Source organism: Hemiscyllium ocellatum, chromosome 37 (genome assembly GCF_020745735.1).
Source record: "Hemiscyllium ocellatum isolate sHemOce1 chromosome 37, sHemOce1.pat.X.cur, whole genome shotgun sequence".
Taxonomy (NCBI): domain Eukaryota; kingdom Metazoa; phylum Chordata; class Chondrichthyes; order Orectolobiformes; family Hemiscylliidae; genus Hemiscyllium; species Hemiscyllium ocellatum.
Window position 1 is genome coordinate 34,708,826 of NC_083437.1, and position 18,434 is coordinate 34,727,259.

Genomic DNA, 18,434 nt, shown 5'->3' on the forward strand with positions numbered 1-18,434 from the left:
TGTTAAAACTGCCATCTGGCGATTCAGTGAGTTTCTGTGTGAATTTCTGTCCTCATGGCAACTGGGTCACATCAGCATGTCTCCAAAAGCAGATGCTTATCCCTCATTTCGCTATTTTACTTGAGTTAAAGATACTTTCCAAAATATCACTGTCTTATAAAATGTCAGTATTAGTGACAATATTTTAAAAATTCTTGGATGCATACTTGAAGTGCCAAAGCTGACAAGACTATAGATCAAGAACTGAAAAGTGGGATTCAGCTGGATTGCTATTTTTTTGGCCAGAAAACTTTCAGTGTTTATATGCAATTATTATCCAAATAAAACACATTCATTTAACACCTTTTGTGTTTTAAACCATCCCCAGGAGCTTCACAGGCACAAAATAAAAGGAAACATGGCATTGAACAAAATAAAAAGCTTTTAAAACAGATGACCACAAAACTAGTTAAAGACATAAATTTCAAGGAAGTTTCTTAAAGGAGGAGAATGAGGCGAAGGCAGAGAGGTGTAAAGAGGATATTTCAGTGTGTTACTTGATTGGGAGTCTAAAAACGCTACTGAGCACACAGTGTTAGGTGGATGGGACTTCTAAAGTCATCAAGTAATAGAGATGTACAGCATGGAAACAGACCCTTCGGTCCAACCTGTCCATGCTGACCAGATATTCTAACTTGCCAGCACCAGCCCATATCCCTCCAAACCCTTCCTATTCATATACCCATCCAAATGCCTCTTAAATGTTGCAATTGTACCAGCCTCCAACACTTCCTCTAGCAGCTCATTCCAAACACGTACCACCCTCTGCGTGAAAAAGTTGCCCTTTAGGTTTCTTTTATATCTTTCACCTCTCACCCTAAACCTATGCCCTCTAGTTCTGGACTCCCCGACCCCAGGGAAAAGACTTTGTCTATTTATCCTATCCATGACCCTCATAATTTTGCAAACCTCTATAAGGTCGCCCCTCAGCCTCCAACTGAGGGAAAACAGCTCCAGCCTGTTCAGCCTCTCCCTGTAGCTCAAATTCTCCAAACCTGGCACCATCCTTGTAAATCTTTTCTGAACCCTTTCAAGTTTCACAACATCTTTCGAGATTTAAAATGTGGCTGCAGGGATTTGGATTGACCTCAGGTTCATGGAGGGTAGAACCTGGAGACCTGCCAAAAATGCATTGGAATAATATAGAGGTAACGAGGGCATGAACAATTTGGATGTAGGGCCAAATATAATATTTCCAACTTCACCGATGACACAAAACTAGATGGGAATGTGAGTTGTTAGGAGGGTGTGAAAAGGTTTCAAGGGATTTAGCCAGGCAAAGTGAATGGTCAACAAGATGGTAGATGAAACATAGTGGGGAAATAGCATAAGTATCCACTTTTACGGGATAAACAAACACAGAGTATTTCTTAACTCGTGAGAAATTGGGAAATGTTGATGCGTAAAGGAATTTAGATGCCTTTGATTCTAATCCACTGAAATCTAATATACATCGGCAAGCAAGCATTTAGGATGGCAAATGTTATATTGAAAACAAATGCTGGAGATCACAACAGGTCAGGCAGCATTCATGGCGAGGGAGCAAGCGAACGTTTCAAGTCTAGATGATTCTTCATCAGAGCTGAAGTGAAATGTGGACAGGGCAACATTTATGCTACAGTGGGGAAGGAACGGGAATGGCAGTGGTGGGGTGTAGAATGCTGGGGGAGAAAGGATATTGATTGTTCAGATCGGAATGTGAGAATGGTAGAACAACGGTGTGTCTAACTGCCAGACTGGAACGAATAAGCAGTCCCACTGGACTGGGGGGAGGGGAGAGAGGACATGGTGACAGAGAATGGAACACTTGTCTGTCTTTGGCATGCTGCAATGTTCCAGTGAATCACAGCGCAAACTGGAGGAACAACATCTCATCTTCAGACTAGGCACTTTACCACCTTCTGGACTTAATACTGAGTTCGCCACCTTCAACTCTCATTTCATCTCTTTCTTTGAGCTTTTCTTGTTAAACTCTCTGTCACCATGTCCTCTCTCCCCTCCCCCCAGTCCAGATTCTGGATCAGTGGTGCTGGAAGAGCACAGCAGTTCAGGCAGCATCCAACGAGCAGCGAAATTCCAGTGGGAATGTCTTCTTTTACCAGTCTGGCAGATAGGTACACAATTGTTCGGCCATTCTCACATTCCGATCACTCAATCTGATTTATCAACATCGTTTCTCCCCCAGCACCCTACAGCACACCATCACCATACCCCCTCCCCCAAATATAGCATAAATGCTGCTCCCTCCACACTTCACTTCAGCACGAATGAAGAGTCATCTACACTTGAAACATTAGTTTGCTCTCTCTCCATGGATGCTGACTGACCCGCTGTGATCTGCACTTATTGTTTGCGGTACAGAGTCCAGCATCTGCAGTAACTTACTTCTGTAAATGTTAAACTTGCTGTTGTTGAGAGAAGGTTTGAGTACAGGAGTAAAGTGGGTGACACAGTGGTTCAGTGGCTAGCACTGCTGTCTCACAGCACCAGGGACCTGGGTTTGATTCCAGCCTTGGGCAACTGTCTGTGTGGAGTTCTCTCTGTGTCTGCGTAGGTTTGCTCCGGTTTCCTCCCACAGTCCAAAGATGTGCAGTTTAGGCGAATTGGCCATGCTAAATTGCCCGTAGTGCTTGGTGCATTAGTCAGAGGGAAATGGGTCTGGGTGGGTTACTCTTCGGAGGGTCGGTATGGATTTGGTGGGCTGAAGAGCCTGTTTCCACACTGTAGGGAATCTAATCTAAAAATGTCTTTCTGCAATTGCAGAGAGCTTTGGTAAGACTGCACCTGGTGTATTGTGTACAGTTTTGGTCTCCTCATTTCAGGAAGGATTTACTTCCTACAAAGGAAGTGCAGCTAAAGTTTACAAGATTATGGGATTGTCCTATGAGGGGAGACTGAAAAGAATATATTCTATGAGTCTATATTCTCTGGAGTTTCAAAGAATGAGAAGTGATCTAATTAACGCATGCAGAATTCCTACAGGATTTGACAGGGTGGAGACAGGAAGGATATTTCATCAAGCTCTGTTCTAAGAGAAGACACCATCTCAGAATAAGGGAAGAGACCTTTAAGACAAAGTGGAGGGATTTCTTCACGCTGGGGGCAGTGAATCTTTTAAATACTGTACCTGAGAGGGCTGTGGATACTTGGCAAAAACGTAGGTAAAAACAATGACTGCAGATGCTGGAAACCAGATTCTGGATCAGTGGTGCTGGAAGAGCACAGCAGTTCAGGCAGCATCCAACGAGCAGCGAGATCGATGTTTCTGGCAAAAGCCCTTCATCGGGAATAAAGGCAGTGAGCTGGAAGTATGGAGAGATAAGCTAGAGGAGGGTGGGGTGGGGATACTTGGCACTCAAGGCAGAGATTGAAAGATTCCTAAATATTAAAGATTCAAGCGGTTTGCAGGTAATGTTAAAAATGACATTGAGGTAGAGAATCAGCCATGGTCTAGTTGGGTGCAGAGCAGTCTTGATGGGCTGAATGGCCTCCTCCTGCATTTGTTTCATGTGAATGAGGATTTCAACAGAGGATGAGCTGATAAGTAGGTAAAGTTTGATCATGTCATGGAGGTGGCAATAGCTGGTCTTTGTGATGACATTAGGAAGTGTTATAATAATATACATTCTAAGGGACTACAATGCTCTTCACTGTGTGGTAAACAGATAAAAACTAAAACTGAGTTCATGACCAAGACATGAAGGCAGATGCTCATCAAAGAGGCAAGATGTACGAAGGACCTTAAGCGTGGGGAGAGAGATGGGGAAGATTTAGGAAGGAATTCCAGAGTTGGCACCTGAACAACTTGACTACCAGTGGTGAAGGAATGCACAGAGGTTCAGAGTTGGAGGAATGAAGAATTTGGCGGGGGGGGGGGGAAGAGTAGTGGGAAGGTGGCTAAAGGACCATCAAAGTGGAGGTTACTGGCATAGACCGGACCAAAGTGAGAGGGGTGGGACAGGTTGTGGGGCAGATTTGAATGCTAGGACATGTATTTCAAAATTGCTGGGTAAGAAAACACCCTTGCTGGTAGCAGAATTTATTTTCCTAAAAAGTTCAGAACCATCAGCATGGACTGGAGATGATCCATTTCCCATTAAGCTGAATGAATGCAATTCTTTCACCTCAACTGAACCATCTGTTGCTGTTCAATTCAGAGTGAATATTGCACCAGGATTGGGTGGGGAGAGGGTGTCGAAGAGGTAGTGTCCCAACCACTGAGCCAGGAGGCACATGTGCAAGCCTCACTAAACCTCTGCACATTTAAGAACGGGTTTTGCTGGAGAAACACAGCAGGTCTGGCACGCTAAGCCTTGTTGTCACATGGCCTCCTACTATTAACAACCCATTGTCAGCCACTAACAGTCCCTCAGTAGCAGCTATCGATTCCCCAGGCTGACTGCACCCATTCCTTTTGCCCAACTGTTCTCTCTCTCTCTGTGAGCTCCATCCTATGGTTGACTCCTACCTGCAGCCCCTGGCCCTGTCCCCCACTCCCCCCCCCCCCCCCATCTTCAGCATACACACCAACCATTTCCCAGCCACAATCACTTCTGCAGAAGGGTCACTGGAGCCGACTCTGCTTTCTTTCCACACCTGCTGAGTTTCTCCAGCTATTTCTGCTTTTGTTTTGGATTTGCAACATCCACAGACGTTTTGGTTTTGCTGTTTACAACCATCTATTGGTAAAAAGGCAATTAAATGAAACAAAATTGAACTGAGTCTTGTCTCTAACTGGCTCCTTATGAGTCTCTGTAAATTCCAGGCAGTTTCTGATAAGTGTAGCGTTTCTCGATTCCCACACCGTTTCCCAACCTGGTGCCGCCTCTCTCTCTCTCTCTCTCATGGATTATTCAAATCTCCTGTCATTAAATATTCACCATGGTTCAGCCCAGTGGGATTTGTAAAGGAGCAGCCTGTAGTGTAAAATGGTCACGCCAAAGAAAGTGAAAGAGGTCAAGACAATCCGGGGATAAATGATTCGAGGAAGGAAAACCTCCTAAAATGGTTTTGGACCGCTCGCTGGTGGCAGCGAAGAACGGGGACTTGCTGGTGCTGCAGGAATTACAGAGGAAGGGCTTGATCGAGGAGAGTGTGACCGACCATCTCGGAGCGTCCCCGGTCCACCACGCCGCCCGCTGCGGCAAACTGAGCGCCTTGAAATTCCTGGTGGAAGAGGCGAAGCTCCCCGGCAACAGGAAAGCCAAGAACGGGGCAACTCCGGCGCACGACGCGGCGGCCACCGGGAATTTGCTCTGTCTGCAGTGGCTGCTCGCTTCGGGGGGCTGCAATATCCAGGTAGACGGGGCAACTGGGGATGGGGGGGGGGGGGTGTTAGGAGAGAGGGGGCTTGGCTCAGCCGCGCATGAACCGGGGAGGGGAGCAATGAGGAGGGGCAGGAGCGGGGTGGCAGCACCAGGAGGATATACAATGGAAACTGAGGCAGGAGTGGGATTGGAGCCGGGTCAGAGATAAAGTATCTGGGCCAATGGGGCTGTGGAGTGGGGCAATAGGGTGTCGATACAGTCATAGTAAAGTTGGAGTGGGATTTGGAAGGGGTATCAAGGGTTGATTCCAGGAATAAGGCTCACTGGGTGAGGAAATGTCATCCAAACTTTTCCGAAATGTTGCCATCATATGGCACTAACTTTTTTTTTATTGCAATGATATCTATTGACAGGAATAAATCCCTTCTGGTGTCCTCATGTTTCCCGTGAATAGTAGCAAAATCAGAAACAGGGCAAAGACCAATTTATATCCAACCACCTAATTAGATGCACAGAGTTTAATGTGCTTCGTGATAATTTTAACTGTTACCAACACATTTTCTCAAAATGCACTGAGTAGAGGTGAACTATGTCCTGATGGAGCCTGTGTGAACTTCAGAGTTACAAACATCAGAAGTTGGATAGTTATTCCCCGATCTCCATTTAATCTGATTTTGCCTTGTAAAGTACAAAAAAAAACACAAGATTTTTCATAAGATTGAAACTTCTGGACTTTGGTGTCACAACTAAGCCCCTTAGGCTGCAATGGAAAATGGGAAAAAACTTGAGGAACTGTTCACTTATATTCTTCATATTATTGTCTGCTGCTTTCAGTCTTGATGTTTTATTCACCTGCATTTCACTGCTGCAAAAGTGAGGACTGCAGATGCAGGAAACCAGAATTTAGATTAGAGTGGTGCTGGAAAAGCACAGCAGGTCAGGCAGCATCTGAGGAGCAGGAAAATTGACGTTTTGGGCAGAAGCTCTGATGAAACGTTGATTTTCCTGCTCGTTGGATGCTGCCTGACCTGCTGTGCTTTCCCAGCACCACTCTGATCTAAACCCTGCATTTCACTGATGTTTGGAGTATTTGCTTGAGTGTTACATTTTTCTATGTTAATTCAGCATCTCACTTTATATCTTCTTTCTATCCTGTTAATCTCCATTGCAATCCTCTGCTCTGGTGAACTGAATTGCTGTGGTCCCCATATGAGTCCTCCAACTCCTCTGTAATTTATTTCCTTCCTCCCCTCATGTTCCTTATTGATGTGCCTCTGTCTTTCCTAACAATGTATCGTTTTTCCTATATCTTTTGCAATTTCCATCTACTTTTTCATTTTCTCTGTGAACTTTCCATTTGCCTTTCCGTCATGTTTTCATCTTCATGCCTCTATTATTTTCTATTTTCTCTATCTTTTGTCATTTATTCCCACCTTTTTCTCACAACTAAGATAACTTGAGGAGAATGATTAATGTTAGATTGGACAATTAAAAAAACATTCTTAGTCGAAGACTATGCAATGGTTATGAACTACATTGAATAACTTCATGTTCCCAACATAGAGCCGACCATTCAGCCCAACTGATCCATGCTGGTGTTCCTGTTCCTTCCAAACCTCCTCTCTCCTTGTTTAACCCAACAAAATATCCTGTTCTTTTCCACCTTAAGATGTTTATCCAGTTTGCACTTAAATACATTTTTGCTTTTCACCTTATCTAGTCCATTGCAGTACCAAGTTCAACATTCTAACTGGTTGGATTTAATGTATACTGTATATACATTTAACAGCTGAAAATGTGTTGCTGGAAAAGCGCAGCAGGTCAGGCAGCATCCAAGGAGCAGGAGAATCGATGTTTCGGGCCCTTCTTCAGGAACCGAAACGTCGATTCTCCTGCTCCTTGGATGCTGCCTGACCTGCTGCGCTTTTCCAGCAACACATTTTCAGCTCTGATCTCCAGCATCTGCAGTCCTCACTTTCTCCTATACATTTAACAGACCTGAAAATGCTTGTTGTTAAATTGAAAATCTTTTTCTCATCAATTCTTAAGTGGTACACACATCTCATCATTATGAATGAGATTTACAGAGGAATCAGACTTCCTGCCTCTTACACACATTTTCCACATTCCCTGGGGCACTAAGACATCTGAAAGTTACTGCTGTTGGTTTAAAAAAACTTCAACCTTAATTTTCAGCCCCTCTCTTAAAAATAATGCTACGAGCTCTCCCGACTCTGTTCTGTTCAGAGCTACCTTTTGAAGGGGTTGGAGGAGGGGGGGGGGGGGGAGGTGGTGAGGATTGCAACCTGCATGCAGCAAGTAGCCAATCCATCTTGTTAATGGCCACAAGGAAAATGCAAAAAGTTGGGCAGGTTGGGCTGGCCCTCTGAGCTTTTCTGGGTGCAGCAGGAACCAAAGACCATCCATTGGAGGAATGGGCCTTACCCCCTCACCCAAACCCCAGCCCCCCTCAAAACTTGGTGTAAAAATTAATTTTACTTTAGACTAAGAGCTTGGAGAGAGGGTGTCTCTAATTTGAAGTGACTTCTCCCTTATTCACCTTTCATTATGTCCTTCAAGCTGAAAGGCCGATGAGTGACCATCCAGCCCTGAGAGTCTACCTATGGACTTTGAGTGGGCTGTGAGCTGGCCCTTTGACCATTAATTGGCCATCCCAGGAAAAATCAGAATCATTGTTTCCTGCACAGCATGCTTTCTGATTCATATTTGAATCTGACATTAGGGTTCAGAAGCTCAAAGGAACAATCCTGCTCTGAGTGTGCTTGTAACAGATTTCTTTCTGTGTTGTTCTTAAAGTAGGATTAAGTCCTTTACAATTGGTTTAGTTACAAAACAGCAGCGATTCAGAATTATTAAAAATGCCTGAGTTTAAACATTGGTCTTTTGTGCCTGGGGCCAAAACTCAGCTGTTTTTATGAAACTAAAATTTCCTTCTTCCACTGCTGTAAGGAGAAAGGAATATTGTTTTTGGGATGGTCCTATTGTACAAATCTGAACTGCTTCAGTGGCAAATTGATTATGTCCATGGGATGGCTGTTGTGGGGGACAGAGTTTTCACACTGGAACTAGATGGGGTGGTGATCTCCACTTGGTGCTGAAGACCAACAAATTGTCCAGAACTCTTCCTTACCCCCCCACCCCCCAAAAAAAGCCACCCATCCAATAGTTTTTAAGGCAGTGGGGAGTTGTTTCTGTCAAATTTGAGGGGATACGGAACAAACACAGAATGATGGAGAACCTCAGCAGGTCATAGAGTCACATAGCATGGAAACCTACCCTTCAGTCCAACCAGTCCATGGTGGCCATGATTCCAAACTAAACTAATCCCATCTGCCTGCATTTGGCCATTATCCCTACAAATATTTCTTATTAATTTACTTAACCAAATGTATTTTAAAATTGTAATTGTACCTGCATCCACCACTTCCTTTGGATGTTCAATCCACACATGGATCACTCACTGTGTAAGACAAAAAAAAAATCACTCCCTGTCTTTTTAAAATCTTTCTCATCTCACCTTAAAAATACGCCAAGTTTTGAAATCCTTGCCTCTCACCTTATTTATACCCCTCATGGTTTTGTAAATCTCTATGAGGTTACCTCTCAACCTCCTTCGCTCCAATGAAAAATGTCCCAGCCTATTCAGCCTCTTCCTAAAACTCAAACCTTCCAATCCTGGTAACATCCTGGTAAATCTTTTCTGAACCCTCTCCTTAGTAATATCCTTCCTATAACAGGGTGACCAGAATGGACACAGTACGCCGGAGGAGGCTTCACCAACACGCTGTACAACCTCAACATGATGTCCCAACTCGTCACTTGGAAGTCTGAGCAATGAAGACAAGCATGCTGAAGGCCTTCTTAACCACACTGTCCACCTGTGATGCAAATTTCTAAGAATTAGTACTTGAACCCCTAGGTCTCTCTGTTCTAGAGCACCACCCAAGACTCTACTTTTAATTGTATAAGCCCTGCCACTGTTTTTTGACTAAGATGCAGTACCTCGCATTTATCCAAATTAAACTCTATCAGCCACTCTGGCAGGTCCAACAGCATCTGTGAAGAGAGAAACAGTTAATGTTTCGAGTCTGAAGAAGAGTAATATGGGGGTCAAAACATAAACTCTGTTTCTCTCTCCACAGATGCTAGAGTTTCTCCAGCATTCTGTGTTTGTTTTCAGATTTGCAGCATCTGTAAGTTTTCTTGAGAGAACATGAAACCATGATAGGTACATAGCGTTAAGGTACATGACCTGTACGGGACAGAGAAAGAAACTCAAAGGGCTGAATAACCTATTCCTCTTTTCTACCAGCTTTAATTTGCACCAAACCTGGCCTTGGGGTGTTTGATGCTGACACTGAGCGATTCCAATACAAAAGTATTCTGTTTCTCAACAGCAACATTCCCTCAGCTTAACAAAAAAAACACTAAGCAGACCTCAAGGAAAGAAAACATTAAAGGGGAGATGAGAAAATAATTAGGGAAAGTGAAGCACAATGGGACAGATCTATCCTTTCGAATCATATCTTCAAATCTCAGCTGGAGTTGTATTATCACTGGTTGTTGAGATACTATGTGAAAAGTATTTAGACAGTGGAAGTTAATGTGCTTAATTTATTACTCATTCAGCATCTTAAGGCAGTGTGAGACATGCACATTAGTGTAGTTGGGATTGAAGTATGCTTCTCAGCCTTTGTTCTATCTTTGTTCAGACCTGGGTGACTCCCGTGAGGGACATGTGATATTCTCCAGTATTATCACCATTCACCATAGTGTGCATGAGGAAGGGAGAGTAAAAGGAAATGAATCAGAAAAGTTTAATTTACAGAATAGATATATATTTTTAAATCTCATTCTATGGCATTTTGTACACCTCAGTTTTATTGGGTCAGCCTCTTTCACAACCTTGGGATGTCCTACTGTGTGGAGTTTGCACGTTCTCCCCGTGTCTGCGTGGGTTTCCTCCGGGTGCTCCGGTTTCCTCCCACAGTCCAAAGATGTGCAGGTCAGGTGGATTGGCCATGCTAAATTGTCCGTAGTGTTAGGTAAAGGGGTAAATGTAGGGGAATGGGTGGGTTGCGCTTCAGCGGGTCGGTGTGGACTTGTTGGGCCGAAGGGCCTGTTTCCACACTGTAAGTAATCTAATCTAATCTAAATAATCAATTAGAAACGTAGGAGAAGTAGTTGGTATTGTAAAATGCCATTGGCCCAGTAGTCAATGTGCGCACAGCCAATTCCTACAAAGAAAATAATTTGATAATTGCCAGATATTCTGCTTTGTTGATTTTAGTGGAGGCTTAATTGTTGACCAGAATGCTGGGGTTAATCTGCTCTTCTCCAGTGTATTGTAATGGGATCTTTCACATCCACCATGGATAGAAGCCAGGGCCTTAGTTTACATTCTCATCTGATAGTCAGTACTCCCTCGATATTGGAGGTGGGAGTGTAGGCCCCAAACACAGCCTCAGGTTTCCAGAGTGGGGCACAGCCTGATCACCCTTAGTGTCAAAGGTTAGAGCATCACTGACTGAGCCATGGATGATAGGTTTATTTTGTAGGTTGGAATTATTGACAATTAAAACTGTTTCTGCATGATTTATGTGATGGCAGTAAAGTCACAAACACGCTAATATAAGCAAAATTAGTTCTGTGCCATCTTCAGGGGTAGACTGCTGCTGGTCAGCAGCTGTTGACCTTTCATCTGGGAATAAGAGTTGTACCAATCTGCAGGTCTATCCACAATAGCAATGCAGCATTGTATGCTGTCCTTGTTGCTCCTGTGCTGATAATATGCAAAAGCAACAAGCATGAAATCCCTACAGTGTGGAACGAAGCCATTCAGCCCAATGAGCCCACACCAATTTGTCAAAGAGCATCCTATCCAGATTCACACCCTTACCCTGTAACCCTGCATTTCCCATGGTCAATCCACAACTACAAATCCCTGGACAATTTAGCACAGCCCATCCACCTAACCTGCACATCTTTGACTGTGGAGAAAAACAGAGCACACAGAGGAAACCCACGCAGACACAGGAAGAACGTGCAAACTCCACACAGATAGTTACCCAAGGCTGGAATTGAACCTGGATCCCTAGTGCTGTGAGCCAGGAGTGCAAATGCCTCAGTTCCAGCAAGGCCTGTGGTCTCTATAGATAACTGTTTTGAACATTTAGATACCAATCATGCCACTCGTGCTGTTGAAAATGGCCAGTAATATGTAAGGACAGTATAAATGTATGGCACAGGAAGGGTAATGGTTCAGCTGCAAAGTGTGTGGGATTGATTGTAATTTATTTTCCCTATTGAATAGATTTGATGGGCTGAATGGTCTTTCTCCCATTCCCATTGTAGTCTGCTCAACGTAGCTAGTGAAAGCAACAATAGTGACTGCTTACCTGTTGTGCCTGGAACACTTTTTAGATTTCACAACATATTTTGTTATTGAAATCCCGATGGGATGTTATGACTTCGCTCGATTAGAAGCAGTGCGGCCTACACATAAAACACATGACAAACCTCTCCGTAACTCAGTCGGACTGAAAACATAATTGTCGAAAGGTTTTTCTTTTTACAGTGCAAGGTGCTGGAATATTGCACAATTGGAGATGGTATTTCTCTTCAGCAGAGGGTCCAATTTCCCCCACAGCTGGACTTTAAAGATCCCAGTTCTTAGTTATAAAACAAATTATGAAATATAGAAACAATATGAATATAGAAAATCAATATTTATTCCTCAACCTACATCTAAACCAAACCCAGTACCTTTTAGGGATGGACAACAAATCTGGCCAAGCCGTCAATGCTCACATCGCACAGTTAAATACATTTTTAAAAACTTAAAGCAAATTTTATCATCGTGATCTTGTTTGTAGGAGTTTGGTGTGCCCAACATGGTTCCTGTGTTTCCTGTAATCATTCCAAGCCTTTCTTTCAATGTCTTTATCTCCTATTAACAGATGTATAATGACTGGAAAACTGTAACAATATATGGTTTATGAGATTGAGGACACAGAAAAGGATAGGTACCGAAAGAACTGTGGATGCTGTAAATCAGAGACAAGAATAGTAATTGTTGGAAAAGCTCAGTATCTGTGAAGAGAAATCAAAGTTGATGTTTTAGATTGAGTGACACTTCTGCAAAAAAAAATGATAATACTGTCTTGATTAGTCAGAATGACAGAGTAGACTACAAGGGATGAATGACTTACTCCTAAGCTGAGAACAGGCTAGACATTTTACCCACTGGCAGCACATATCTGGAAATTGAGAGTTTCTTTATTCAATGAAGGCAAGTGTAACCACAAACTCGTACTGGGTAAGGCTTTAATTGTGGGGATTGTATACGAGAGAAATCAGCTTTCATATCTGTAGTTTCTGTTGGAAATCAATCCTGAGTCAGGGCTGTAAGCTTTCAGTGGCAGGGCCAATTTAAGAACTGGTACTATATCAATAAGAAAAAAATGAGATTGCATTTATGTAGTGTCTTTTATAAACTCAGGAAACCCTTGAGGGTTTGCAATTGTTGAAATATTGTTAAAATGTAATTATTGTTGTAGTATTTACAGAAGTTGAATTTTGATCCAGTAATCGGTTTATCATGATGTTGGATGAGGGATAAATATTGGTCAGAACACTGGGGAGAACTCCCTAATTTCCTATGGAATGATGCCAAGCAATGTTTAATACCACTTGATAGGGTAGATGGAGCCTTTGTTTAAGGTCTCATCTGAATGATTGGCACTCCTTTGTGGTGGTACTGGCTGTGTCAGTGCAGATTACCTTCTCAAAGTTGTTGAAGCCAAGGAAGAAATACTGGAGCAATTTCACAGCCTCCTTGGTGCGTGTTCACCCTCAACATGAAAGCTTACAGAGAGAGCAGGAAAATTAGAGAGTAGGAAAAATGCATAAGTAATCTGACCATCATGTGGGAGATATTGCAGTTTGTTTCGTGTGCATAGTTATTTAATAAGCATCAGAAAACACCAGAATATTGCTCCCATGAAATTAACATTTCTACTTGTTGCTGACATCATTGGAATTGTTGAGAGATTCCCCTGGGATCAAATGGCAAACACATGACTAATTGGAATCTATTTGAGGTCTTGTCAAGATCTTAATGATATTTTTACATGTTTTCATTTGAGTTCCATATGTCCTGGTGCACTGACTATAGTTTTTTACAAAAAAAAACAAATAATTGCTGATGCTGGAAGTCAGAGAGAAAAACAGAAAAAACAGAAAACAGGAAAACTCAGCAGGTCTGGCAGCATCTGTGGAGAGAAAGCAGAGTCAATGTTTTGGGTCTAGTGACCCTTCTTTAGAGTGGCTTATTATAACATTGCCACATGAGGCAGGAATGCCAGAAAGTTAAATATTGTAACTGACTTGTTCCAAAAAATATTAACAGGTTTTGATTTGTTATTGTCTTACAAATTATTTGAGTTAGAGAATCAATTTAATCTTTTAACTTATTGAAAACTCACCACGTTTGAGAAAAAATGTAATAAAAGGAATAAAATTTACTGGATAATCCTAGCTCATTTAACTATATGTCCAAGTGATTACCCGATAGAGTTGGGTAGGTGTTGGTGTTGAGAGTGTGCATGGAGTAATGCGTGTGCCATTATGACTGAGAAACGTCTGTTTGCACACTTGAACTATTGAATTTAAGATGTTTGACTCACTGGGGTTCAGCTAGCTCAGTTGGCTGGCTGGCTGGCTGGTTTGCGAAGCAGAGTACATCAACAGCGTGGGCTCCATTCCCACACTGTTTGAGGTTACCATGAAGAACTCTCCTTCTTAATCTCCCCTCCTGCCTGTGGCGACCCTTGGCTTAAACCACCATCAGGGTTCTGTAATGATAGAGCAGCCCTATGCTTTGGTAAGACTGTGGTTTCTCAATAGCACTAACCAGCATACGTGTAGTGCCGTTAAGACAGTGTCATTCCAACGACGAGCTTGAGGAGTAGTTTAAGAGTAATTAAGAATAAACACAATGAGTGATCTATTAACAATTACTAATACATGGTCAAACTAGCATATCAGCAAAAGCAATAACTCCGCTTATAAAAATGGATGTGCCCAAAGTTAATTTTGAAGACAAGTAAGACAAGTATTTATGTGGCAAAGTTCATGATCATCAGAAGTTCCTGAATGCTTTACAGCCATTGAAATACTTTTTGAAATATAGCCATGTGGAAATGTAGAAAATGTGGCACCTAATATGTGTACAGCAAACTCGCCCAACAATGTGATTAATGACAAATAATCAGAATGTTGGTTGAGGGATAATATTGGCCAGGACACTGAGGAATATTTACCTGCTTTTTGTAAAGGGATCAACGGTTACAGGGAGAAGGCAGGTTGAGAAAAATATCAGCCATAATCGACGGGACAAGTGCCAGGAATCACCTGAGAGGACAGATGGGAGCCGTAGGTTAACACCCAGCACCTCTGACAATACTGTACTCCATTAGAGTGTTAGCTTCACTTATATTCAAGTGACATTTGAAATCACAACCTTCAGATTCAGAGGCAAAAATGCCACCAAGTGAGCATTGCCTGAAAGACAAAGCTATTTTAAAAATAGGGGGTAATATTTCAAAATTGCTTGAAACAGTCTAAAACTTACTTCATTTTAATGAATGGCATATCGTCAGAATTGAAGTATAATGCTTTGGTTTTTTGCTTCTGCTCATTTGACTGAGTGATGAAGAGCTACCAGGCATGAGTTGTTCGTTTGTTTTGTGTAATCCAGCAATAAACAGCTGCAGTGTTACAGCAGATTTAGAGGCATCTATATTTAGTTAAAGTGGATTACAGTCGATGCAACAGTATAGCATCAGCATATTGGTAGACTAGAGAGCACATCTAGGTAGTGGAGTATGGGCATTTTAATACAATAGCATGCCCAATAAACACTGAGTTTGCATGTGTCTACATGTGCATGTCCCTACAGTGCTTGTGGAAGAGTTGTGAATTTAAGGTGGGGCAGTTACAGTGTGGGATGTTGTGCTAGGTGCTGTTAGATATCATACCCTCCGATTCTATGGCCTTATCTTGAAAGCTCTCTGAGGTGGTTTGGCTTCGTAACAATATCGCATTTACAGTGTAAATGCAGCTTGGATCTAGTGTTACAGACTGACTTGTCAGCAGCAGAGAGCTGAGTGCAAGTGCCCTGAGGATCTAGTAATTGGTACTGAGTGATAGGGCCTGTAGAACATGGTCAGGGAGAATGCCTGGACTACGTGGTCAGATTACTTGGAGGATGTGATCATTCTCACTGAGTGGCTCTGGGTGAGGTTGACTGGAGATGTAATAACTGATACCGAGTGGTACTAAGTGAGATCCCGGAGGATGTGGTCAGTGAGAGCCCCAGGATGACGTTGGAATTAGTATTGGCCACTTTGGTTAGTACTGAATTGGCCCTTGACCGTTAATTTACGTTCCAAGTTTCTGCTTTGGATGCAGTCAAGAAATTACACTCAAAGTGCACCAAACATTACTGTGGCTGTGTAGCAGTTTGGGCTTTCAATAAGATTAATACAAGTTATCACAAATGTAATCTTTTTCATTAATCAGTGTACCAGAACGCTATTATTTCATTTTTTCCATGATAAAATATTCCTTAGTGTATTTAAGATTGGAAGCTGGGTGCAGTTTTATCAGTGTGGCTGAAAATGAACTTATCACCAAAATAAATATTTTCAAAGGAGTGTCCAGTCTTTAGTAATCTGAATTAAAATTGCTGACTTTTTCAAAAGAATAATATTTTCAGGATGTGCTGAGCCACCATCTGTTGCCATTCCCTAATTGAGCTTCTAAAGGTGGGTCATCTGTGGGTGGTGGTATTCCCCTTTAACAACCTACACTGTACAGTTTAACAGTTAAACTAGTGTACACTAGTCAGTTTACTCAGCAAAGTAAGTAAACACACCTACTATCTATAGAAGATTTTAGAAAGTATTTCCAAACTAGCGCAGTTGGTGGAATCTGGTGATATCGTCCTGCAGGTGGGACCAGTTTTATAACAAAGCCTTGTCAAAGCACATTGAATATTACATCAATACCATGCAAGTAACTTTGGTTGTAGCTCAATTACATTTAGAATTCCACATCTTTAGTTCAAGCAATTTTGCACAGATCATGTTGATAAAACTGGAATAAATGAATGGATGCTCCATCCCTTGAGATTCTGCTACTCACTGACACTAAATTTCAGAATGTGATTGTACCAATATATTTTTTCTGGAGGTCTTTGTGAGTTGGTGTAATATCTTTATCTCTGGGCCAGAAGCTCGAGGTTCGAGACTTGCCTCAGGAATTGACTACCTTGGACAGTGTGTCATATTGTGACAAAACAGGCTATTTACTAATGTTTAAATCCTTCTGACATACCTGTGGCAAGAGGTAAGACTGAGAGACTTTCCAGGTCAGCTAGAACTCTGTAATAGCTGCAGCACAACAGCGACTGTATATGCAAGTTCTTGTCAAGAGTTATACAGCGCGGAAACAGACCCTTCAGCACAACCAGTCCATGCTGACCATAATCCCAAACTAAACTAGTCCAACCTGCCTGTTTTTGGCCCAAATTGTTCCTATTCATGTACTTAATATATTATGGGCAATAAAGAAATGGCAGAAGAATTGAATTGGTACTTCAGATTTGTGTTCACTGGGGAAGACACAAGCAATCTCCCTGAGGTAACAGTGGCTGAAGGACCTTAACTTAAGGGAATTTATATTTGCCAGAATTGGTGTTGGAGAGACTGTTAGGTCTGAAGGTTGATAAGTCCCCGGGGCCTGATGGTCTACATCCCAGGGTACTGAAGGAGGTGGCTCGAGAAATTGTGGATGAGTTGGTGAATATTTTCCAGAGTTCGATAGATTCGGGATCAGTTCCTCCAGATTGGAGGGTGGCTAATGTTATACCACTTTTTAAGAAAGGTGGGAGAGAGAAAGCAGGAAATTATAGACCAGTTAGTCTGACCTCAGTGGTGGGAAAGATGCTGGAATCTGTTATAAAGGATGAAATTACAACACATCTGGATAGTAGTAACAGGATAGGTCAGAGTCAGCATGGATTTATGAAGGGGAAATCATGCTTGACTAATCTGCTGGAATATTTTGAGGATGTAACTCTGAAGATGGCTGAGGGAGATCCAGTAGATGTAGTGTACCTGGACTTTCAGAAAGCTTTTGATAAAGTCCCACATAGGAGGTTAGTGAGCAAAATTAGGGTGCATGATATTTGGGAGAAAAGTACTAACTTGGATTGAAAGTTGGTTGGCTGACAGGAAACAAAGAATAGTGATAAATGGCTCCATTTCGGAATGGCAGGCAGTGACCAGTGGGGTACCGCAGGGATCAGTGCTAGGTCCGCAGCTTTTTACAATATATGTTAATGATATAGAAGATGGTATGAGTAATAACATTAGCAAATTTGCTGATGATACTAAGCTGGGTGGCAGGGTGAAATGTGAGGAGGATGTTAGGAGATTACAGGGTGACCTGGACAGGTTAAGTGAGTGGTCAGGTGCATGGCAGATGCAGTTTAATGTGGATAAATATATGGTTATCCACTTTGGTGGCAAGAACAGGAAGGCAGATTACTACCTAAATGGAATCAATTTAGGTAAAGGGGCAGTACAAAGAGATCTGGGTGTTCTTGTACACCAGTCAATGAAGGTAAGCATGTAGGTACAGCAGGTAGTGAAGAAGGCTAGTAGCATGCTGGCCTTCATAATAAGAGGGATTGAGTATAGAAGCCAGAGGTTCTTCTGCAGCTGTACAGGGCCCTGGTGAGACCACACCTGGAGTATTGTGTGCAGTTCTGGTCTCCAAATTTGAGGAAAGACATTCTGGCTATTGAGGGAGTGCAGTGTAGGTTCACAAGGTCAATTCCTGGAATGGCGGGACTACCTTACGCTGAAAGACTGGAGCGACTGGGCTTGTATACCCTTGAGTTTAGAAGACTGAGAGGGGATCTGATTGAGACATATAAGATTATGAAAGGATTGGATACTCTGGAGGCAGGAAACATGTTTTTGCTGATGGGTGAGTGCCGAAGAGGACAGAGCTTAAAAATACAAGGTAGACCATTTA

At 42.4% G+C, this 18,434-nt stretch overlaps 1 protein-coding gene across 2 annotated transcripts in view; it reads left to right on the forward strand.

The window, feature by feature from the left end:
• Positions 1-4,959: 4,959 nt before the first annotated feature.
• The window catches only part of espn (espin), a 159,056-nt gene continuing 145,581 nt past the window's right edge, over positions 4,960-18,434 (forward strand). For both annotated transcript variants that reach the window (XM_060852005.1, XM_060852004.1), the window contains exon 1: positions 4,960-5,337. In XM_060852005.1, the coding sequence (XP_060707988.1) occupies positions 5,044-5,337 (294 nt within the window). In that variant the 5' untranslated portion in view covers positions 4,960-5,043. The remainder of the gene's footprint in view (positions 5,338-18,434) is intronic.